Source organism: Lissotriton helveticus, chromosome 11 (assembly GCF_964261635.1).
Source record: "Lissotriton helveticus chromosome 11, aLisHel1.1, whole genome shotgun sequence".
Lineage (NCBI taxonomy): Eukaryota > Metazoa > Chordata > Amphibia > Caudata > Salamandridae > Lissotriton > Lissotriton helveticus.
The window spans coordinates 1,044,788,142-1,044,813,455 of record NC_136072.1 but is presented as its reverse complement, the minus strand read 5'-3'; the positions used below and the strand labels follow the sequence as shown (position 1 = coordinate 1,044,813,455).

Sequence of the window (25,314 nt, the reverse complement as noted above, 5' to 3'; positions counted from 1 at the left end):
GGGCTAGCGCGCCAGCCGAGACCCGACCACGAACCACGGCCGCAGCCGAGGCGGAAACTAGGCCCCGATCAGGCCGCAGTACCACAAGCACAGGCCAGGCAGCCGGGAGCCCCCAGCCCACCACCAGCAGACCCCCCCTGCAGGACACCACTCACCGCAAGGCAGCCGGTGCACCGCCGTGGCGTTCCCCGAGCACCACGGACCGAGTGTGGTGACGCCACTGGAGCTCCGGGAGAAACGCGGTGCCGGCCCGGCACCAGCCCCAAGACCGATCAGCAACCCAGCAACGCCAGAGTCAGCCAAAGAAGGTTGCAGGCAGATCCTCTCACCCCCACGGTCGAGGCGTGGATAGCGAAGGACAGCAAAAAATGCTCAGGCTGCAGGATCGTGGCGGATAAAGATCTTGGCCGTTAGAGCCCACTCAAAGTGCGCCTTCTTGCAGCCGGCCAAGCCACGCCCCCCACTTAAGATGTAACTTTGAAATAACATGAGAAATATTCACCAGGATCAAATGTTGCATCCTCTGCGTCATGTATGACTTGTAATGCACCATATTGACTGCAATAAAGTTTTTGAAATAAAAAAATAAAAAAAAAGACTGAATGAGAAACAACTGCCTGAAACTCAACACTGACAAAACTGAGGTGCTGATCTTCGGTGGCAACACCTCCCCATGGAACGACTCCTGGTAGCCCTCCAAACTAGGACCATTACCCACACCAACAGACCATGCACGCAACCATGGCATCATCCTCACCATCTCCTCTGCCAGATTCCTCACAAACCGTCACCCGAGTCAACAGTCAATCCACTCAAGTCGAAATCACCAATCTCCTACTGAAGAGACTGCAGACCAAGCAGAACGCAACAGCCAGACTCATCCTTGACCTCCCAGGGATGTGGAATTCCTATAGCCTGACGCCCAGGTCATATAGTTTGGGGTCAAGGGCAACAAGTTTTCATGTGTATTTTGGGACAAGTAGGCCCAAACCCCTGCAGCATAAACCCTTTAGCTGTCAGTTTGCAGTACCACATTATGGATCAAGGAAGGGGACTGTCTGCACTTAAGATAATATTTTGGTCCATATGTAAATGATGTTCAGACTTGTATTTATGGTTCATTAATTGAAAGCCAATATTGTCAGGGTGAGAACTCTAAGTAAATGTTGTAAGCTCTGACTGCACTACTGACAGTAGTCCCAGTATAAAATGTATACACACGTTTTCAAAGTTTAGCAGTTTGAGGCTATGTGTAATGCTCCCAGAATGCTCTCTGATTTGATGCAAATATTTGCAGAAGCTTGAAAGCAAGATTGATGATTCTTTGATTGCAAAATAAAATGCTCATAAATAAATGAAAGCAGGAAAAGAAACATTTAGCAAAACTTCTGTAAAATTTCAGGTACCATTTCTTTGCAGCATCATTTAGTAACATATGTTGATGCAAGCTAGTATTCCCCAAAAATATTCATAATGGAAAATCAGTGTAAACAGCTTCAATGAGATTATGGGAAACAAAAATAAACAAGCATCAGCAAAGCCAGTAGGTCGAAAATTGGTGGTCATCTTTTTAGTGTTGTCAATGTGTGAATTGCTTCGGCATGGTTTTTGTAAAACCTTATTAGTGTGGGAGCTGCCCGGCCCTAATCATTATTACAAATATTGGCAAAAGCAAAAAATTGTTTTTGGTCCCAAAAAGCACACGCCTCCACAGTAGCTACTGGCACTGAACAAAACTACTTTGTGTGCCAATATGCACCTTGTGAAAGCGCAGAATGCTGTCACTCACAGTGAAGCCAGCCGATAGTGGCGGATGCTCTTTCTCCTACCTTGCTGCCAAGTCCTGGAACAGCCTTCCCCTTCACCTCCGGACCTCACCCTCTCTCTCAGAATTCAGGAAGGGACTCAAGACCTGGCTGTTCAACTGATCCCCCTGCAGCAGCAGCAGCAGCGCTCAACGCCTGGATACCCTCACGGGTGATTAGCCATGCTCTACAAATCTGTTTTCATTGATTGATTGGAAATAGGCTCAGAATGGTCATTGGAACAAGTATCATGGAAGCCACCAGAGACCATGATTACAATGAACACTGATCTGTGTAATCCCAGGAAAGCATTATGGAAACCAGGACATCAAATTATAGCCCCACAACCCCTTCCATACGAGTGTGTCCGTAAGCATTATTGTGCAGCAGAAAGTGAGGGGAAAATACATCATACACCAATGAAAAAATCTCTAGCTCCTATCAGCACAAATAGTCATGTAGACACGACACTTAGACACCTCACTAAAGGCAGCAAGGAGGAGTCCAAAGGAGACCACTAGACAGCAAGTGTCCGCACACCCTTTCGTGATACAATACCTAGTCAAATAACTCACAGCAGAAGAATCTCAAACACCAACAAGTTATTTCCAGGAGCACTTCAATGTCCTCTAAATTCAATAGTCAACTGGAAGCAAATTGAGAAAAAAAAACTCGACCATTCAGTGTAAAAGATAAGAGGGGTAAACTTAGTGTGAACCCTTCATAACAATGAGAGATAGACTTATCAGAAAGCAATGCCAAATAACTTTGAAAACTGCCAGTGGCAACCTCCAGGAACAGTGAAAAATGCGTCACAGCTATCCTACAAACACATTCTACAAAATTAAATGGTGAGGATGCTAAAGACAAGTGCACCACCTACTTTCCCTCCAACATTAATCCTCTTCTGCGCTGTGTTGTCCACCTACAGACGTGCACAGCAACAACTCAAAGTTCTTCATCATGGAGGAAGACTAAAAGTTGGCAACCTGGAAATAAGTACATGTGCTAAGCTCGGTGTAACTTTTCTTGAGAATCATGTTTGCAGGCTGTGCTAGAAAAAAGTCTGAGATTGGGTTTGATTGCGGTTTTGTGCTGTGGTGCTTCATGTACCAGAATCTTTTCTTTCACCCTCCCCTATAATCCCTCTTGTGCACCAGCAGCCACTGATGATTGCACATTGATATCCCAGGGTGGGTGTTTTCAGCAAGCGGAGCACCCTCTAATCCTCTAGTCTGGCACTGAGCAACTTGTGTATGTTTATTTTGGTGCTATTTGCTTTCAAAGCAGTATTGCTGCACCGATTATCGTGTTCGCTGTGGGATCGTGTTGTGCCTCCCCCTCCATGACCTGAACAAATATCTTGTTCAAATTCCACAACATCTAACTCTTGTTGTGAGGGATAAAGGAGAATCACAGCACCAGCTATATGAATTGGGGGTACTTGGAGGCTTGGTCTTATGTTGGAAGGGAATATATTCAGTAGCTGCAGTGATGGGTAGCTCTCTCAAAGGTGCCCCGGCTGCATTCTGAGATGTGTCCCGGGCTGCCTCCTCCAATCCCCACTTTCTACGTATGTCCCTCTGGTTCTTTATACTATGACCACACACAGTATAACTCTTCGTCACAAACGCATATTACACTAAATTGATGATATCACAGTAGTCAAATATCCTGTGGATTAACAATTATACCCTTTGTGGTGATGTGAGAGGAAGATGGTGGTCTTCTTTTCCTTGGATGCAAGCCCTGTCAGAAGCTTGTACTTTATGGGACACCCCCGCGCCGCACGGCCACCAGCTGCTGCGTGTGCCCCTCTGCTGTGCCCTCTGCCTCGCTGCCTGCCTCGCTGCCGGCTGACCCTGCTGTTTTGCCATTCATTTTTGCTTGCTTCTGTTTTTCTTAGTCTTCGCCCGTGTTTAGCGTTTTTTCCTGTAATTTGTGCTTGTTTCTGTTTCTCTTAGTCTTTGCCCGTGTTTAGCGTTTTTTCCTGTAATTTGTGCTTGTTTCTGTTTCTCTTAGTCTTTGCCCGTGTTTAGCGTTTTTTCCTGTAATTTGTGCTTGTTTCTGTTTCTCTTAGTCTTTGCCCGTGTTTAGCGTTTTCCCTGTAATTTGTGCTTGTTTCTGTTTCTCTTAGTCTTTGCCCGTGTTTAGCGTTTTTTCCTGTAATTTGTGCCTGTTTCTTAAGTTTCTGGCCGTCCTCCGTCCTGTTTCCCGCCTCCCTCGCCGCCCCCCGCTTCCCGCCACCACCGCCGCCCCCGCCCCTTTTTTCCTTCTGTTCCCTCCCCGCTCCCGCCTCCCAGCTGCCCCGCCCACCCGCGCACTTGGCCTTAAATGGCGACCGTGCGACACAGGTAAGTGTGACCCACTTGTGGGACACCCCCGCGCCGCACGGCCACCAGCTGCTGCGTGTGCCCCTCTGCTGTGCCCTCTGCCTCGCTGCCTGCCTCGCTGCCGGCTGACCCTGCTGTTTTGCCATTCATTTTTGCTTGCTTCTGTTTTTCTTAGTCTTCGCCCGTGTTTAGCGTTTTTTCCTGTAATTTGTGCTTGTTTCTGTTTCTCTTAGTCTTTGCCCGTGTTTAGCGTTTTTTCCTGTAATTTGTGCTTGTTTCTGTTTCTCTTAGTCTTTGCCCGTGTTTAGCGTTTTTTCCTGTAATTTGTGCTTGTTTCTGTTTCTCTTAGTCTTTGCCCGTGTTTAGCGTTTTCCCTGTAATTTGTGCTTGTTTCTGTTTCTCTTAGTCTTTGCCCGTGTTTAGCGTTTTTTCCTGTAATTTGTGCCTGTTTCTTAAGTTTCTGGCCGTCCTCCGTCCTGTTTCCCGCCTCCCTCGCCGCCCCCGCTTCCCGCCACCACCGCCGACCCCGCCCCTTTTTTCCTTCTGTTCCCTCCCCGCTCCCGCCTCCCAGCTGCCCCGCCCACCCGCGCACTTCGCCTTAAATGGCGACCGTGCGAACGCGCAGCGGGCGCGCCGATTGTGCGCCGAAGGCGCGCCAAAGGTAAGCCCGTCTGCGCCCGTCCGCGACCGGACCGCGACCAGCGCCAGGATCCCTGGCCCCCACCGACGGAAGCCGACCCGACGAACCTACAACGCCGCCGATCTCATCGCACTCAACACCGGCCGCACCCCAGGATGTCATCGAGCCGCCCCGAAGCACACCCACGGACCCTTCAGCTGCCACGCCTGCAAGTTCACCTGCACCCGGACCTTCCCTACACCCGCCAAGCCGAACACCAGCAGCAACCACCTCAGGTGCATCCTGCTCAACACCCGCTCCGTCCACAGACACGCCGTAGAACTCTGGAACCTCCTCGACACCACCGCCCCATACGTTGCCTTCCTCACCGAGACCTGGATGAACGCCTCCTCAGCCCCCGACATCGCCATCGCCATCCCAGAGGGCTACAAGATCATCCGGAGGTACCGCACCGCCAACCAGACGGGAGGAGGCATCGCCATCATCCACAGAGACACCATCCGCATCACAACCAACACCGACGACACCCTAACCACCGCTGAACACCTGCACTTCCAGATCCACACCAACCCGAAGACCACCCTCAGAGGCACCCTGATCTACCGACCCCCGGGTCCACGCACACGATTCAGCGAGGACATCGCCGACTTCGTCAGCCCGCATGCCCTCCCCTCCGCCGACTACATCCTCCTGGGGGACCTCAACTTCCACCTGGAGAACAACAGCGACCGCAACACCATCAGCCTGCTCGACAACCTCGCCAACCTCGCCAACCTCGGACTCAAGCAACTGGTGACCACCCCCACCCACCTCGCCGGACACACACTCGACGCCGTCTTCTCATCCAGCAAAGACGTCACCTTCAGCCACGCAACAGGACTCCACTGGACGGACCACAGCTGCGTCCACTTCACCTTCAGAAGAACGACGATCCACCACCACCAGCAACAGGTTGCCCGAAGAAGCTGGAACAAGATCACAGCCGACCAGCTCACCGCTTCCCTGAGCCAGCACCCTCCCGCCAGCTCAGCGAACCCCAGCCAGGCCGCCGACAACCTCACGAAGTGGATCAACAACTGCGCGGACGAACTCGCCCCTCTGAGAACCCCACCCAGCAGACCCTGCAGCAGAAAAACACCATGGTTCACCGACGAACTCAAGAGCTCCAAGAAGAACTGTTGAGCCCTCGAGAAAGTCTGGAGAAGGGAACCAACTACGGACAACATGACCACCCTCAAACTCGCCACCCGGAAACACCACCAACTGATCCGCGCCACCAAGAAAAATACATACAAGGACCGACTGGACAACAACGCACACAACTGCAAGGAACTCTTCAACATCGTGAAAGAGCTCTCCAACCCCGGAAACAATGACATCACCCCGACGCAAGACCTCTGCGACTCCCTCGCGTCCTACTTCCACAACAAGATCACGGACATACACAACAGCTTCAGCAACCAACAAACGCAAGCCACAACCACAACAACGCCACCCACCACCACCCTCCGCACCTGGATTCCGATCAGCACCGAAGACACCATCCGCACAATGAACTCTATCCACTCCGGATCGCCGACTGACCCCTGCCCTCACCACGTCTTCAACAAGGCCGACGCTGTCATCGCACCCCACCTGCGGGACATCATCAACACCTCCTTCGACACCGCCACCTTCCCTGAGAGCTGGAAGCACGCCAAACTCAGCGCTCTTCTCAAGAAACCCACAGCAGACCCCACCGACCTCAAGAACTACCGTCCCATCTCGCTCCTCCCGTTCCCGGCCAAAGTCATCGAGAAGACCGTCAACAAGCAGCTGGCCGCCTTCCTCGAGACGAATGGATCCCTCGACCCCTCACAGTCTGGCTTCCGAGCGAACCACAGCACCGAGACCGCCCTCATCGCTGCCACCGACGACATTCGAACTCTGATGGACAACGGAGAAACAGCGGCCCTCATCCTCCTGGACCTCTCCGCGGCTTTCGACACTGTCTGCCACCGCACCCTAATACAGCGCCTCGGCAACATCGGAATCCAGGACAAGGCACTGGAATGGATCACCTCCTTCCTCGACGGAAGAACACAGAGAGTCCGCCTACCACCGTACAAGTCAGAGGCCACCAAAGTCATCTGCGGCGTCCCTCAAGGATCCTCACTGAGCCCCACCCTCTTCAACATCTACATGAGCCCCCTCGCGGCCATCGCACGCCAACACAACCTCAACATAATCTCCTACGCCGACGACACCCAGCTGATCCTCTCCCTGACCAACGACCCCGCCACCGCCAGAGCCAACCTGCACGAAGGGATGAGAGATGTAGCCGAATGGATGATGACCAGCCGCCTGAAACTGAACTCGGACAAGACGGAGGTCCTCATCCTGGGCTCCTCGCCCTCCGCCTGGGACGACTCCTGGTGGCCCCCCGCCCTCGGCACCGCACCCAAACCGACGGACCACGCACGCAACCTGGGCTTCCTCCTGGACTCCTCCCTCTCCATGACCAGACAAGTAAACGCCATCTCCTCGTCCTGCTTCAACATCCTGCGTATGCTACGTAAGATCTTCCGGTGGATCCCCACCGAGACGAGGCAGACGGTCACCCAGGCCCTCGTCACCAGCCGACTGGACTACGGCAACGCCCTCTACGCCGGAACCACCGCCAAGCTCCAGAAGAGACTACAGCGGATCCAGAACGCCTCGGCCAGACTCATCCTCGACATTCCCCGACGCAGCCACATCTCCGGACACCTGAGAGATCTACACTGGCTCCCGATCAACAAGAGAATCACCTTCCGTCTCCTCACCCACGCGCACAAAGCCCTACACGACCAAGGCCCCAGCTACCTCAACAACCGGATCAACTTCTACACTCCCAAGCGCCTCCTCAGATCAACCAACCACGCCCTCGCCGCCGTCCCCCGCATCCGAAGAGCGACAACAGGAGGAAGGTCCTTCTCCTACCTGGCCGCCAAGACCTGGAACTCACTCCCGACCGACCTGCGCCTGACCCAAGACCACCTCTCCTTCAGGAAGAAGCTCAAGACCTGGCTGTTCGAGCAGTAACGGCACCCCCCTCCCACCCAGCGCCTTGAGACCCTACGGGTGAGTAGTGCGCTATATAAATGACCTGATTGATTGATTGATTGATTGATTCTCTCACTCCAACATAATATAATATATAGGATAGTATAATCTATAATTGACATTTTATACTGTATAATTGATATAATATAATTAATTTGATAACTGTGTGCATCACAAACATGTTGTCTTGCTGCTAATAACATATCTACTGTTGCACAGGTAAATGTTTCTCACACACCAACAAATCCTTGTTACCATTAGGGAGTTTTTTATTTAAAAAAAGGGCCAAAACCTTAAAGATTGTGCTTCACCTGTGAAACATCTGATCAGATTAACAGTGAATCTATTTTACATTAATTGACAGATGAATAGATACCTAAGCTCTGTACTTATATTACAATCAGAAGGAAAACTTTACCTTCATTTTCTTGATGATTATTCAGCAACCTTACAAGAAAATGTGAAAAACAATCATACTGTCTGTCTTTTCCACCATAGTTCCATCCCCTGACCCATTTATGTAACAAGCTGCTCTTTGTCAGATATCACATAATGCAATGAGTCAACTCAAGTTATCATTCTTTAGTATTTGAAAGAGATAATCTTTTAAGTTCCTGTTCAAATACCAGACGGAGTAGGATGTCGATTAAAGTTAACCAGTCATCTTTTCTCCTACGTTTCATACTATCCCTACGCTTAACTCTTTTATTTCATAATCCATTGATCACCTTTTTTCCTGATTGACTCTTATGTTCTAAAATATTTTTTCATTTGCTCTTTACAAATAAAAAGGTTCTATTCCATGATTTAAAATGTTTTTTTCTATAATTCTGAAACCTTTTTTTTGTTGCAAGTTTGAAAAAATCCGTATGGAATCAGATTATAATTTTTTTTATATATCTGAACAGTGCACTAACTTACTAAGTAAAATCAATGACGTAGTGGACCATCCAGCAAGTAGTTTGCAGTGAAAAATTTGCAGTTCTTACAATATTACCTTAAGCTAGGTCTAGATGTGGAAAAATGTGTAGAAAAGTTAATGTATGGTGAAATATTTGCAAAACTAATTATTCTATTCTTCTCCAATGTCTTTCTTTTTTTAGTTTTTTAATGTATAGTTTATAGTTCACATATTACATACAGTTTGTTAATAATGTGTTTATCTGTTCATAGGGGCACGTTCTTAATGCCAAAATGAGTGACCAAATTAAATTCATTGTTGAGAAGCTTAACAAGGATCCCTTCAAGAAGAACTATAATTTAATCTCGTTTGACTCCTTGGAGCCCATGCAGCTTCTACAAGTTCTAAATGATGTCTTGGCAGAAATTGACCCTAAGGTAAGAAGTAGAATAATCATATCTGTAAATTTAGTAATATTATTACACTAGGAGATTTTGGAAGTGTGTATGTGTTTGTTTTTGGTTTTTTTAGTATTAAGATTGTGAATTTAACTCATATCATCAAGGTAAATCCTTCACTCTGTAGAGTCATAACTCTTAAATCTGTTCTCCGGTTTTATACTGCAGTGTTTCTTAACCTGTGGCACCATAGGAGACTGTGACCTCAATCCATGGGGTCCCTGGACCCATATGAACTCTGACCATTAATTTTTGTCAATAATCATAAGCATTTTCATCTCCAATTGTGTCCTGCATACAATTGGTTCCTCCTATAAGGAAATTAGTTTAGTCAAGTAGCGTTACTTCTTAGTTGCAGTCTACTGTATTCCCCTCGGTATACTTGATGTATGTATAAAAAAAATCAATTAAGATATGTTTTTAAAAAATCATGGCATTTAAAAATGTTTTTAGATAGAAGCTGACTGCTAGTTTAGGATGAAGCATGTGCAAATGTGCAGTTACTGGTCTGCACAGTCACTGGTCGCGTTAAAAAAATGCTCCAACCTGAACTGTCAATCAGCTACTGACTAAAAACACTCTTGAATTGCTCATGATTTTCTTGAAAATCATATGCATGTGCACACTTAGAATACCTTTGTACCAGTACCAATGACCTATGAAAGCCTACACAAGTAAATTTTTCAAAAGGCCCTCCTGGCTGAATGTTTTAAAATCCACTGCTTTACATGGTCAGGCACTTACAAACGTCATGTATCTACATTTCTTGCATTGGAAAAGGGGCATGCCTTCACTTTTCATCCGAGCTAAAATACTTGTATTTTGAAGGGTATGGATTATACTGCTTCCCAGTAGGCAGCATGCACTCTGCCATAATGTGCAGCTAATCTTCTAGCTTTTATGCAGTCATTGTCAACTTTTGACACAATGGCCCCAAATGTTCTAAAGCTTAGTCCATACCAAGTTCAATTGCTGCCCTGTGTCTGTCCGAGGCTACTGTCAACCCAGGTACTACTTCTCTCCCATCACTTCTTCTGAGGGTTCTGATTTCATATGATTACTTATGGATTGTGAATGTGCTCTGGGTCTTATACCGGTGTGAAGTCGCTTTCTGTTTGAAGAAGCAATTGCTGAGGGAAGTAGATGTGTTCAGTTCATGTTGTGTGTATTTGTACGTCTTAATTTTTTGTGTGCATTTTTGAGGTTCGAATTGTTGAAATGATTTGGGACTCCCTGGCTTCCAGTTGTGATTCAGTGGGGTCCGCAGAAGTTAATAGGTTAAACACCACGTATAGAGTCTAGGATTGAAAGCTATGGCTTAGTGTTAATATATTTATTCTGGGCTCTGTAATGTAAGAAAAAATATTGAAATAAAAAATATTTGAGTGAAACATTGCTTAATTTGGCACAATCTCTAGTTCCCAGAAATATTTTGCAAGCAAGACACTTATTTCTGATTGTACAGACTAATTGAAGCTTATTACATATGACAAACTTATGTGGCATTGCAGGGCTCTACTTAGCCATTTAGTTTTTGGCGCCGGGAAACCCTTTGTGGGTAGCTGTGCGCCTTATAAATGCTATAAAATAAATAAATAAATAAATAGCCATCCCAGTGACACACCACCACCATATTTAGAGATCTCAGCTGTTGTGATGGTGATCCATCACTGAGATTGGGTCCATGAACATAGGCGCAGCACTCTCAGAGAAAATACAGTGCCAAGCAGGCCATCAGGCTATGGCGACTGCCTCAGCGTTATCTTTGATTTTTAGAAACCGACCCAAAAAGAAAACCATAGATATTTTGTCTGTTTACGACTGCCATAATGAATACAGCAAGGAACCACACTCCTCATGACATTGGAAGAAAGGAAAAAGCTGAGTAGAGAAGATCCAAGTAGAGTCAAGAAAAATCTAAATTGAAAGATTCAATCTTATTGAAGAGAAAAGTGAATAGCAATGGGCGATGAGTGCAATGAAAACTCAAAAACAAATGTGTAGTGATGCATCTTACCATTTCAAATGCCGCCTTATACATGCTTGAAATAAGAGCTGACATCACAGGAATAAATGCGGAAACATGTTGAATTTGGATTCTCTGAAAAACTTTTTTTCTACTACCTACCATCTTGGAAAGACCAATTAAAAAATAATGAATTCCATGCCTATTTGAATATTCATGGTGTTTGAGAATAGGCTCAGGTTTGACATGTAGAACACCATGCAGCATTCTGGAGCCCAGCAGCTGCCCCTTGCACTTTGTACTACCAGAAGCTGATTAGAAACCCCTCTGGGGAACCCTTAGCAGGGAAGTGTTCGAGTAGCTCCGGCAGAGAGGGAGCTTTGATTCTGCCAAAGCATTTCATCCAGCAATGGGCTGATGTGAATCATGTATGGATGAACTCTTCTGAACCCATGCAGTTTCGGTGGAGAATCCTTTCCCTTGCTGAATAACTGAATTCGACTTCAAAACGTCTAGGAGTCCCATACATCTTGAAACTCATATTTAGGCTGTTCCTGTATTATCACTAGGGAAGGTTCACATGGAAGTTGATGCTGATGATAAGGGATGAATCTTCCAGGTGCGAGGCAGCTTCAACCCAAATGCCACGAGATTGATTTTATGAGTATTCACAAACAGAACAAAATATTTGTGGTTAAAACATTTACTGGCAGAGAAGACAACCAGACTTTCTTTTCAAGTAGAAGAAGAAGAGAATTTGATCTTGACTTATAAGTATACTACTTCATCATGCATTTAGAACAATGTAAACTTTCTGAACAAAGCTATTTATGTATTTTCAGTTGAGTTGGATATGGTGTAGTTGCATGACTCAAAGGATCGTCTCAAGGAGAAAATGAAAACAGTCTAGGGTTCTGGCCACACATCCATGTTAAACTACTGGACCTGGAGACTCTTTTCTGGAGTGAAGACTGCTGTGCTGTGAGGACTGCTACACTGCTGAGGCTGACTGCTCCCAGGAACTTCTGCCCCAGGTTAGCTGAGCTGCCCTGCCTGCCTACTGATCTTGCCCTGCCAGAGGGGAACCAGGAATACCATATCCAGAGTGTCTCCACAGCTGGATGCTGACTGTCCCCCTGCTTGGTGGAGAATTTATAAGGACTACTATATTTTAGCCCTGTTATCAGACTGCCTCTGCAGCCCTGGGTATGCCAAACTGTTTTCTTCAGCAACCCTGAATTACTGCTGCCACCGGGATCTGAAATCAACTGAAAGCGCTGTGTCAGGGAAGCTGTGTGCTAAAATCATCTCTGCTGCGGGCTGCATGAGAAACACCCTTCAACTGTCGTCAGTGCTGCTGTGACTGGGGAGCGCTGTGACAGGAATGCGCTGATTTCCCCTATAGAGCACAGCTGCACGCCTGAGTCCCGGCTCGCCAAAATTGCTGCCTGAAAACAGCGCCACTGGCCCGTGGTGCAAGCGCTTCAGAAACGCTACTGAGATCAGCCCTGGAAATCACCGCCGCCGGCCCGGGAACCTCGGGAACCCTGTGCACTACACCTCTGACGTGGGGGAAGAGCCGCGCTGGGATTGGCTTCCAACGTGGGATATTGCCCTGTAACGAGGGGCTCGCTCCGAAGCGAGGCCGCTCTTAGAACAGGAAAAGGGCTTCCCCCGTTCCTTTTCCGGACATCCGCAGCAAGGTCCGAGTGCCCCGGAGAAGCGAGGAGCTCCACCACAGTGCCTGCCTCGCCCCCCAACAACAGGTAACAACCAGCCATACAATCAGTGCAGGAGTGACACGCATCCCTGACACTTCGCACCTACTTCACAGGAGGAACTGTTTTGCCCTAATGCAGTTTCTACCAGACTATTTTTAAACAGCTTCACAAAGATACTCTACGGAAAAGTTTTCATGGTGCAAAATGGATTTCTGTCGTTTTTGCTCAACTAAAAGTTAGATAAAGAGATTACATTTTTGCTACATTGGTGTAGTGTCTGTTCTTTTGTGGGTGTTTTACTGTGTTACTGTAGGTGTGGGTTACACGGATACTTTACACATTGCCTCTTAAGTTACACCTTCCTGCTCTGCGCCAAGCTGCCCCATCAGAGGCGGTGGTACCTACTTTGACTAGGGTGCATACCCCTGCCAACTAGAGACCCCTGTTCTAACATTGGTGTGCAGCGGCGGGATTAGGACTTGTGCTTGTGTAACACCACACAGTGACTCAGTGTACAACACCACCCTACACCTGGTTCTACTGAAATATTTTTGTCTACCCTTTCCAATTGGTATTTTTATTTTTAAATTCTCTCTGATTGGCTGCGCTTTTTCAAAGTCATTTTTGCCAAGTCCCGTTGGTTGGTTTTCTTTACTAATGTCTGAGGTCCTACCTAGCAAAATGGAATTTGAGCTGGCCAACCAGGAAGCTTACACGGCGGCACAGCTCAAGGAATTCTGCGAGGAGAAAGGGGTCCCCTTCAAGTGAAGCGCCAAGAGTACAGAGCTTCAGAAAGCCTTGAGGGCATGGGTAACTGCCCACCTCCTGAAGCTTAACGTAAGTCCAGGTTCTATATGCCTAAAGATGTGGTGGCCAGTTTTAATATGGGGGATGATATTGACAAGTGGTTAGCAGCCTTTGAGGTGTCCTTAAGAGCCCATGGGGCCTCGAGAGTTACTCCCCGAGAGGTGTGGCTCACTGGTGTGGAGAGGTGTGGCTCACTAGTTAGAGGCGGCAGACCTGTAAGCAGAGAACGGCCCGGGACCAGGGTTCAATTCCCGACGCGGCAGGGTCTTGGACCAGTGTCAACGGACTCGATAATTCTCGCCTCAGTACCTACTCTAACCAGGGAACACACTCGGTAACTCTGGGCATTAAGCTTGCCTCATCTCTACAACGGCCCCCCACAGACGCCGGGATGCCTGGTTTCACCCTGGAGATACCCAGAAAGGGACCATCTCACAGGGAAAACCAGGACGGGTTCCCTAGCGGTCTACAGCGCCAGGACACTTGTGGGACACCCCCGCGCCGCACGGCCACCAGCTGCTGCGTGTGTGCCCCATTGCCTTGCCCTCTGCCTCGCTGCCTCGCTGCCGGCTGCCGGCTGACTCCGCTGCTGTTTGTTTTTCTTTGTTTTGTCCATCATTTGTGCCTGTATTTTTTTTTCCTCCGCTGCTGGTTGTTTTTCTTTGTTTTGTCCTTCACTTGTGCCTGTATTTTTTTCCTCCGCTGCTGTTTGTTTTTCTTAGTTTTGACCATCATTTGTGCAGGTAATTTTTTCCTTACGTTTGTGCCCGTGTTAGCGCTCTGACCTCATTTGTGCCTGTATTGTTGAGATATCTGTTGCCCGTGCTAGCGTTCTCCTCCCTGGTTTCCCGCCTATCTCGCCGCCCTCCGTCTTCCCTCCCCGCTCCCCGCTCCCGCCACCACCGCTTACCCCGCCCCTTTTTTCATTCTGTTCCCTCCCCGCTCCCGCCTCCCAGCTGCTCCGCCCACCCGCGCACTTCGCCTTATATGGCGACCGTGCGAACGCGCAGCGTTGACGCGCAGCGGGCGCGCCGATTGTGCACCGAAGGCGCGCCAAAGGTAAGCCCGTCTGCGCCAGTCCGCGCCTGGACCGCGCCCAGGGCCAGGACCCCTGGCCCACGAAGACCCCGACCGACCCGCCTGACGTACTCCGCCGCCACCCTCATCGCACTCAACACCGGCCGACAGCCAGAATGCCACCAAGCCACCCCACGACGCTCCCACGGACCGTTCAGCTGCCACGCCTGCAAGTTCTCCTGCACCCGGACCTGCCTCACACCAGCTCCCGCCAAGTCGAACACCAGCAGCACCCACCTCAAGTGCATCCTGCTCAACACCCGCTCCGTCCACAGGCACGCCATCGAACTCTGGAACCTCCTAGACGCCACAGCCCCTGACGTTGCCTTCCTCACGGAGACCTGGATGAACGCCTCTTCAGCCCCCGACATCGCCATCGCCATCCCAGAGGGCTACAAGATCGTCCGGAGGGACCGCAACGCCAACCAGATGGGAGGAGGCATCGCCATCATCCACAGGAACACCATCCGTCTCACGACCAGCACCGACAACACCCTGACCAGCGCCGAACACCTGCATTTCCAGATCCACACCAACCCAAACACCACCCTCAGAGGCACCCTGATCTACCGACCTCCGGGACCACGCACACAATTCAGCGAGGACATTGCCGACTTCGTCAGCCCGCATGCCCTCCCCTCCGCTGACTACATCCTCCTGGGGGACCTCAACTTCCATCTGGAGAACAACAACGACCGCAACACCAGCACCCTGCTCGACAACCTCGCCAATCTCGGACTCAAGCAGCTGGTGTCCACCCCCACCCACCTCGCCGGACACACACTCGACGCCGTCTTCTCATCCAGCAAAGACGTCGCCTTCAGCCACGCCACAGAACTCCACTGGACGGACCACAGCTGCGTCCACTTCGCCTTCAAGAGAACGACGACCCACCACCACCAGCAACAGGCCGCCCGCAGAAGCTGGAACAAGATCACAGCAGACCAGCTCGACACCTCCCTGAGCCAGCACCCTCCTGCCAGCTCAGCGAACCCCAGCCAGGCCGCCGAGAACCTCACGAAGTGGATCAGCATCTGCGCGGACGAGCTCGCCCCGCTGAGGACCCCGCCCAGCAGACCCGGCAGCAAGAAAGCCCCATGGTTCACCGACGAACTCAAGAGCTCCAAGAAGAACTGCCGAGCCCTCGAGAAAGTCTGGAGAAGGGAACCTACACCGGACAACAGGACCACCCTCAAACTGGCCACTCGGAAGCACCACCAGCTGATCCGCACCGCCAAGAAAACTGCATTCAAGGACCGGCTGGACAACAACGCACACAACAGCAAGGAACTCTTCAACATCGTGAAAGAGCTTTCCAACCCCAGCGCAGGAAACAACGACATCACCCCATCGCAAGACCTCTGCGACTCCCTCGCTTCTTACTTCCACAACAAGATCGCGGACATACACAACAGCTTCAACAAACAACCAACGCACACCAGGACCTAACAACCACCCCCCACCACCACCCTCCACGCCTGGATCCCGATCAGCACCGAAGACACCATCCGCACGATGAACTCCATCCACTCCGGATCACCGACCGACCCCTGCCCTCACCACGTCTTCAACAAGGCCGACGCTGTCATCGCACCCCACCTGCGAGACATCATCAACACATCCTTCGACACCGCCACCTTCCCTGAGAGCTGGAAGCACGCCGAACTCAGCGCTCTACTCAAGAAACCAACAGCGGACCCCACCGAACTCAAGAACTACCGCCCCATCTCGCTCCTCCCGTTTCCAGCCAAAGTCATCGAGAAGACCGTCAACAAGCAGATGGCCGCCTTCCTCGAGACGAATGGATCCCTCGACCCCTCACAGTCCGGTTTCCGAGCCAATCACAGCACCGAGACCGCCCTCATCGCCGCCACCGATGACATCCGAGCCCTGATGGACAACGGAGAAACAGCGGCCTTCATCCTCCTAGACCTCTCCGCGGCATTCGACACTGTCTGCCACCGCACCCTAGTACAGCGCCTCAGCAACGTCGGAATCCGGGACAAGGCGCTGGAATGGATCATCTCCTTCCTCGACGGAAGAACACAGAGAGTCCGCCTACCACCGTACAAGTCAGAGGCCTCCGAAGTCATCTGCGGCGTCCCTCAAGGATCCTCTCTGAGCCCCACCCTCTTCAACGTCTACATGAGCCCCCTCGCGGCCATCGCACGCCAACACAACCTCAGCATAATCTCCTACGCCGACGACACCCAGCTGATCCTCTCCCTGACCAACGACCCCGCCACCGCCAGAGCCAGCCTACACGAAGGGATGAAAGAGGTAGCCGAGTGGATGACGACCAGCCGCCTGAAACTGAACTCGGACAAGACGGAGGTCCTCATCCTGGGCTCCTCACCCTCCGCCTGGGACGACTCCTGGTGGCCTCCCGCCCTGGGCACCGCACCCAAACCGACAGACCATGCACGCAACCTGGGCTTCATCCTGGACTCCTCCCTCTCCATGACCAGGCAAGTCAACAACGTCTCCTCGGCGTGCTTCAACATCCTACGCATGCTACGGAAGATCTTCTGGTGGATCCCCACCGAGACCAGGAAGACCGTCACCCAGGCCCTCGTCACTAGCCGACTGGACTACGGCAACGCCCTCTACGCCGGTACCACCGCCAAGCTCCAGAAGAGACTCCAGCGGATCCAGAACGCCTCAGCCAGACTCGTCCTCGACATCCCACGACACAGCCACATCTCCGGACATCTGAGAGACCTTCACTGGCTCCCCGTCAACAAAAGAATCACCTTCCGCCTCCTCACCCACGCACACAAAGCCCTACACGACCAAGGCCCGAGCTACCTCAACAGCCGGATCAACTTCTACGCTCCCAAACGCCACCTCCGATCAGCCAACCACGCCCTCGCCGCCGTCCCCCGCATCCGAAGAGCAACTACAGGAGGAAGGTCCTTCTCCTACCTGGCCGCCAAGACCTGGAACTCCCTCCCGACCGACCTGCGCCTGACCCAAGACCACCTCTCCTTCAGGAAGAAGCTGAAGACCTGGCTGTTCGAGCAGTAGCGGCACCCCCCCCTCCCCCAAGCGCCTTGAGACCCTACGGGTATGTAGCGCGCTCTATAAGTGTCATTGATTGATTGATTGATTGACACTCGGGTAGAGTAACAGTGCGCTTAACAAGTATCCAACATTTACATTTACATTTACTGGGGGGGTAGCCTACATAGGTACATGCCTCCGATGGGGAGGCACACACTCCTTACATTAGATAAGGCAGACCAGACCAACTATCCTGTTATGAGGGAAGCGTTAGTCAAAAAGTTTGGTCTTCCCCCTGAAAAGTATAGGCAGAAGTTAGGGAACAGCCACAAACTTCCCACACAGAACTGGGTAGATTTCCTGGAATACGCTAGTAAAGCATTGGAGGGTTGGGTGTGGAGCAGCGAAGTAACTGACTATGAAGGGCTGTATAATTTCTTCTTGAGAGAGCACCTACTAGAGAAATGTTTTCCAGATCTGCACCAACACCGGTTGACCGCAAGTTGACTGATCCTAGGGGGCTTGCGGAGGAGGCGGATACCTGGGTCAGCACCAGGGTGTCCCACAAGGGATCTGGGGGGGACCCCCAAAAGGGTGGACAGGGTTTTCACCAGAAGAAAGAGGGGGGGGGATAATAAGGAGTTCTCCAAAGGCCTCCAAAACAGATCGCAAGGGAGAGGGTTTGGATCCCAGTCCCAATCTGGCCACCAGAAGCCCACTTATCCTGACAAAGGTCAGCAGCCCAAAACTGTCCGGTGCTATGAGTGTGGGGAAATCGGACACTACAAGGGGGATCCCCAGTGTCGTAAAAGGACCCCAGCCCCTACTGGAGGTAAGAATCTGGGGGAGGCTAGTGTAGCGATGGGGGAGGAGCTGTCCCTAGATAATGGGGGGTGAGTGGGCAGGGTTGACCTAGGTATCCCTGGGAGACAGTGAGTTGGTCCCAACGACCCATGTGCCCTCAAATACCACCAAGTATAGTCTGTGGGTCACCATCAATGGTCAGGGGATGGAGGCTCTGAGGGACACAGGTGCCAGCATGACTATAGTAAGGAGTCAGCTGGTGTTCCCGGAGCAAGTGGTGCCCAATGCATTCCACCCAGTAGTGATGGCTGACAACCGGGAGGGCCACTATCCGGTGTCTCAGGTCCCCTTTGAGTGGGGAGGGGTTTCAGGCCTTCTCCGAGTTGCTGTAAGCCCTGCCATGCCCGTCGATTGCCTACTGTGGAATGATTTGGAGCATACTGCCAGTAGGGAGGTAGAGTTCAAAGCATATGCAGAGATGCTGGGGTTACCAGAGTGGACCTGTGCTACCACACGGTCCATGGCTGCCCGGAAAGGTAGTCAACCAGGGCTAGAGCCTGGAACAATGGCCCAGCCAGCTGCTGAAAAGAGACGAGCCCGAGGGCGTGGGAAGCCTGCCCCGGGGTGGTCACCCCGTGAGATGGATGAGGCACCTGAGGAGGTTGCACCAGAGTCCACGGAGGGTGACATTGCTCCCTTTGGAGACTTGCCGACCCCTGCAGAGTGGCAGGTAGAAGGAGGGCCAACCCGAGAGGAGTATTGTTGGGCACAGAAGGAGTGCCCCACCCTTGAGGGCATGCGGCAACAGGCCGAAGCTCAGGCAGCAGGAAGTGTCACTGGAAACTACCACATTTACTGGGAGGACGGTCTCCTTTACAGTGAGCCCAAGGCTCCTGGGCCATCTAGGGCCTTAGTGGTCCCCCAATGCTACAGGGCCTTCCTGTTGGAGTTAGCTCATGAGATCCCCTTGGCGGGACACTTGGGCCAAGACAAAACTTTTGAAAGATTAGTCCCACAATTCTATTAGCCTAGGATGAGGATTTCCTCTGATACATTTTGCAAGACTTGTGTGTCCTGCCAAGCTAGTGGGAAAACAGGGACTAAATTGAAGGCTCCCCTGGAACCACTACCTGTCGTTGGTACCCCCTTTGAAAGGGTGGGCATGGACATTGTCAGCCCGATGGATCTGCCGACCTCTTCTGGTCACTGTTTTATCCTGGTTCTGGTGGACCACGCCACCCTCTGAGGACCATCACTGCACCGCCGGTGGCTAGAACCCTGATGGCAATATTTACCCGTGTGGGCTTCCTTAAGGAAGTGGTGTCGGACAGGGGCACCAACTTTATGTCCGCCTATATGCAGGCCATGTGGAAGGAGTGTGGGGTGACTTACAAGTTCTCCACCCCTTACCACCCCCAGACCAACGGACTTGTTGAAATGCATGATCAGGTGTCTGCCTGAGGAAAAACTGGGACGTCCTGTTGTCCTGCCTATTGTTTTCGGTGGGCTTCATCCCCTTTGAGATTCTATACGGTCACCCTGTCAGGGGACCTCTAAGCCTGGTGAAAGAGGTGTAGGAGAAGTCTCCCTGGAGGCTTCCCCAAGATGTAGTAAGCTGCATGTTGGCGTTCCGCAGCCAGATGGCTAAGCTGTGGAAAGAGGCATCTGATAACTTAGCCAGGCGGTCATGAAAGAATGGTATGACCAGAATTCCCGCCCTGTGGAGTTTGAGCCTGGATGGAAGGTGTGGGTCATGGAGCCCAGAGAGCTTAGAGCCCTCCAGGACCGTTGGACTGGCCCTTACGAAGTCCTTGAGAAGAAAGGTACGGCCACTTACGTGGTGGATCTTAAGACCCCTAGGCAGCCCCACAGGGTGCTGCATGCCAACCGCCTCAAACCTCACCATGAGAGGTCTGAGGTCACCTTGTTGATGGTGACTGATGGGCAGAGGAAGAGGAAAGCGAGCCTCTCTCTTACCTCTTTGCCTTCCAAGAGAAGGACGGATCGGTGGAGGGAGTGGTCCTCTCACCATCCTTGACGCCAGAGCAACAGAGAGACTGCCGCCAAGTCTTAGAGCAGTACTCCTTGTTGTTCTCCCTTATCCCTGGGATGACCCACCTGTGTACCCATGATGTGGCCACAGGGGACAGGCCCCCTGTCAGGACCAAGTCTTACCGGCTGTCTGGTACGGTGAAGGCCAGCATCCAGAATGAGGTCACCAAGGTGGTTGAGTTGGGGGTGATAAAGCCCTCCAACAGCCCCTGGTCCAGTCTGGTGGTTCTGGTACCCAAGGCGGCCCCGCCGGGCACCACACCTGAACTTAGGTTCTCTGTTGACTACAGAGGCCTAAATTCCGGACCAAGACGGATGCTCATTCCATCCCTAGGGCGGATGATCTCATTGACCGGCTGGGAGCTGCCCGATATTTGAGTACCTTTGACCTTACGTCAGGCAGATTGCCGGAGAAGTGTGCTTTTTCCACCCCGGAGGGCCACAACCAGTTTCGGGTGATGCCCTTTGGACTGAAAAACGCTCTTGCCACATTTCAGCGGCTGGTGAACCGGGTACTCTCCGGTCTAGTGGCCTTTCCCGCTGCCTACCTAGACGACATAGCCTCCTTCAGTGACAGCTGGGAAGAACATTTATTTATTTATTTTATTTATTTATTTATTTTTACAATTTATACAGCGCGAACAATTGCCCGTAGGCGTCTCGGCGCTTGAAACAGTGCATAGGATTCCCCACAGAGGCTGAAGACAGTTATTCTTGAGAAAAAAGCCAGGTCTTTATTTTTTTGCGAAATTGCATCAGTGAGGGGCTTTCTCTGATGGCTACTGGCAGGGAGTTCCAAAGTCTAGGAGCGGCCACCAAGAAGCGCCTATCGCCCCAGGTGACTGTTTTGGTTCTCGGTACCAGCAAAAGATTAAGATTGTTGGATCTAAGAGATCTGGAGGATAAATGGATCCTAAAGTGGGTTTTGAGAAAGTGTGGGCCCTGATTATGCAATGCTTTATAAACAATACAAAGGGTTTTGAACTTGATCCTGTTCCGGATCTTGAGCCAATGAAGATCTTTTATGGTCTCCGAGATTGGCGTGAACTTTGGAGATCCAGACAGGAGGCGGGCTGCAGCGTTCTGTATTGTCTGCAGTTTGTTGGTCACTCTAGCCTGGGCATTGATGAGTAAGCCATTGCAATAATCGAGGGAAGACAACACCAGGGAGCTTACCAGTGTCTTTCCTACTCCAACTGGCAAGAACGGCATAATTTTCTTTATTAGCCTGAGCTTATTGTGGTAAATAAATAAATAATACCCTATTTTTGACTAGGCATATATCATAACAGATAGCTCAATAAATAAGAGTCAAGATTCGAGGTAGTAGGAGTTTCTGCAGGTTTAATACAGCATAAGGACAGGAACAGGACAACCTGCATAGGAACAGGGGCCCAGCAGCTGCTGGGGCTGGGTCTGGGATGAGCGCGCCAACTTTTAATAACAATACATGAACTTATATACATAACGCAAACACATAGCATTACATTGCAGTAGGCGTAGCAGTGGGTGGAGCAGAAGGTGTGACGCGTAGCAGTCGCGAAAGATAACAGTAAAAGTAGGTGTAACTGGGCGTATACATAGACATGTGGTGCAGACGTAACAGAACACGCCATGAATGGGCGGAAACATAGGAGGGGGCTACCTAAGGAGCCGGGACCTCTAACCTAATGGTGCGCGTAAACTGGCAATGACGTATCACTAGGAGAAGCTGGGGGCTATGAACTCTGTGCTAGGAGCAGAGACTAAAGTCTGGAGGGTCGGAGCGACATGTACCTAAACCCTATCTAGTATCTGATGTTTAGGGAACATGTTGATATAAACTAGAAGTCATGAGGGGAAAAGCTAACTTGACTCTAAGACTGGACCATGCATTATTCTACATGTAGTGCGTGATGAAGAATATTAAATGACCATTAAATGCAGTATTTCTCTAACGTGGAGACGAGAAGGCTAGACAATGACGGAAACTATTGATGCAGTTCAGTAGCTTAGGAATGCAAAGAAGGAGGACTGAACTGATAACTGGAACTATAACATACTTTTGGCAGACTCAGAGGCAGAGCCAAGCTGCACCGGGCACTGCGAGGCAGGAAGTGAGTGAAAGGTCGAGGATACAGGTGGGGGCTGTATCGCTCCTCAGCGAGGCTTCAGGAGACAGGAGCTGAATCTAGTGTCCGGGCCCTGTTGAGGCCTGGAAACGAGGACTTTATAATGGAATAACGTGCACACTGGGGAACGTGGCAACATTACTTTACATAGGCCTGATATTCGTAGTATTCACGAGGACTGGAAACTGGCATACTAGAGGTGGACACAACTATAATTGCGTCATTAATCGGACATGGGGAATAACATATGCATATTGGTCATGCACACATAACATATGATGGATGAGGCGTAGGGACACAGAACATGGCAAAATTTACTTTTCCACATTCCCTCCTTGTCACTACGTTTCCATCAGGAAACATCAATATTCATGATACCATCTATCATTTCATACAGTACCATTTGTTCATCTCGAACTAGATCCGAGAACTCTACAGGCCCCGCCCCTATCGGCCAGTATGACGTCAAGGACGAGACGATTCTGGAGCACAACAATTCTCATAAAGGATTGCTCTTCGGTTAAGTTACCTAGAGCAGAAGCAGTCTCATCTACTACAGCTTCAAGGGTTCTTGTTAACCTACGGATTAACTTACTGTTTACAACTGTACCTAAATAAGGGAACACACCTTTATCTATATCAATGAATTGCTCTGCGGCAGTTTCAGTATAATCGACAATCGGGAGGTTTCTCTTGTGTCTAGTATGTACTAGGAAGGAATTCCTATGGTAGTCAGGTGGGGCTAGAAAAACAGGTGGCAGTAGGAAGGCAATGTAACAGGTTCCCTCCCAATCGAGGGGCAGATGAACATATGCGGTTTGACCACAAACAAAATAAGAATGACGTGAAGCTTTAAAATTAGATTTCCCACTGTCACTATACTGGATAATAGTAGTACAATCACTATGTCCTACATGTACGGAACCATGACTACGGACACATAATTCGCCTTTGACTGGTAGTACTGAAATAGCAGGTGAGTCTGGAGTAGTATCAGACTGAACATTCAGGACCATGAAATTCGACGAATAATTACCTAAATTATACACTTCATTTTCTAGATCTAAACCTGTTCTGTGGGGGAAACCTTGCTTGTCTGGGAAACATGTGCTGTTAAGAAAAGACATATCTGTTGAGGAGGACGTTAACGTGGACCATGCTCCACACGAACCATTATGTGAGAAAGGATAAGGAAAGAGTGGCAGAACTCCCTTCGGGGTCTGGAAAGGGGGGAGTCGACCACACACCCAACAATTAGTGGCATTGCTGGTCTGGTGTGAGTAATGTAACATACGGATAAATGAATTGTTACGCATAGCGAGGCGGTAAGAATATTCGTGAGGAGGCAGATCACTAAACGTGTGCTCTACTGTAACATTAGCAGACTTATTTACATGAGGAATTGGAAAATACAGGAAAAATGCGTAACTGGTGCAGGAAATCATTATGCTGATGAATAATATGAAACTTAGAAAAACGATACATTGAATTGAGTTTTGACTAACTCTCTCACTATGGGGGTCTTTTATATACATGTCAGAAACAGTCTAACCGTTTCACCTAGGGGAGGACTTATACAATCAAACTGACTGACTTAATTTACTAGACCTTAACTTTTGCTTATACTCCTGCTGCGGAGTTTTCTCTAACAGGGAAGGGGTTGTAGCAATGTCTTTTGCGGGACAGTCCTTGAAAACAATATTCTGGCAGTCCTTCGAATCCTGGGAAATGTTCTTTAAGGCGGGTTTCAGTCCTTTAAAAAGTTTAACGTGAGAAAGGTGTATCCATCCTTTTCGGCCTTCCAACTTCACGGCTGTACGGGTGGTGAGGAGGACCTGACGGGGCTCTTTCCATCGAGGCTCCAGCGGACTTGATCTGTCAAAGTTTCGGATCATTACCATGGAACCTGGAACGATTTCATGCGGTGCCACCTCGGTATTGTCTGGAAATGCGGCGGCAACCTGTGAACGACATGAGTTGAGGGCAGACATCAAGGAAGCTAGGTAATCTGTCAGCATATTACATGAAACATCGGTAATACTTCGGGGTCTAGGAGTACCCCACATATTAGGGGGGCGGCCGAATACGACCTCATACGGGGACAGACCTGATCTGGAATGTGCGACCATGCGCATATAAAACAAAGCGACTGGCAGAGCTACTAGCCAGTCCACACCTTTTTCTTTACAAACTTTGGCGATTCGAATTTTCAGAGTCTGATTATGTCTCTCTACGAGACCGGCTGCTTCGGGATGGCGTACACAATGGAACTTCCACTGGTACCCTAACAACAGGGAAACGTGCTTCATGAGTTCAGATGAGAATGGCTGACCGTTATCAGAATATACGACTCTAGGGAGTCCATATCTAGGGAAAAACTCACGAACCAACTGTTTGGCAGTGGTCGCGGCTGTGTAATCTGGGACTGGATATGCTTCTGTCCATCTGGACAAAGCGCATACAACTACAAGGACATACTTGAAACCTCGACATCGCTCCATCTGAATATAATCCATCTGGAGGACCTCAAAAGGGTGGTCAGGAGGCTGGAA

At 50.1% G+C, this 25,314-nt stretch overlaps 1 protein-coding gene across 1 annotated transcript in view; it reads left to right on the top strand.

The window, feature by feature from the left end:
* IFT81 (intraflagellar transport 81) overlaps nucleotides 1-25,314 on the top strand; it is a 1,024,548-nt gene that overhangs the window by 51,661 nt on the left and 947,573 nt on the right. Inside the window, exon 2 of the mRNA XM_078667498.1 lies at nucleotides 9,036-9,200. Coding sequence (XP_078523624.1) covers nucleotides 9,057-9,200 — 144 coding nt within the window. The 5' untranslated portion in view covers nucleotides 9,036-9,056. The remainder of the gene's footprint in view (nucleotides 1-9,035; nucleotides 9,201-25,314) is intronic.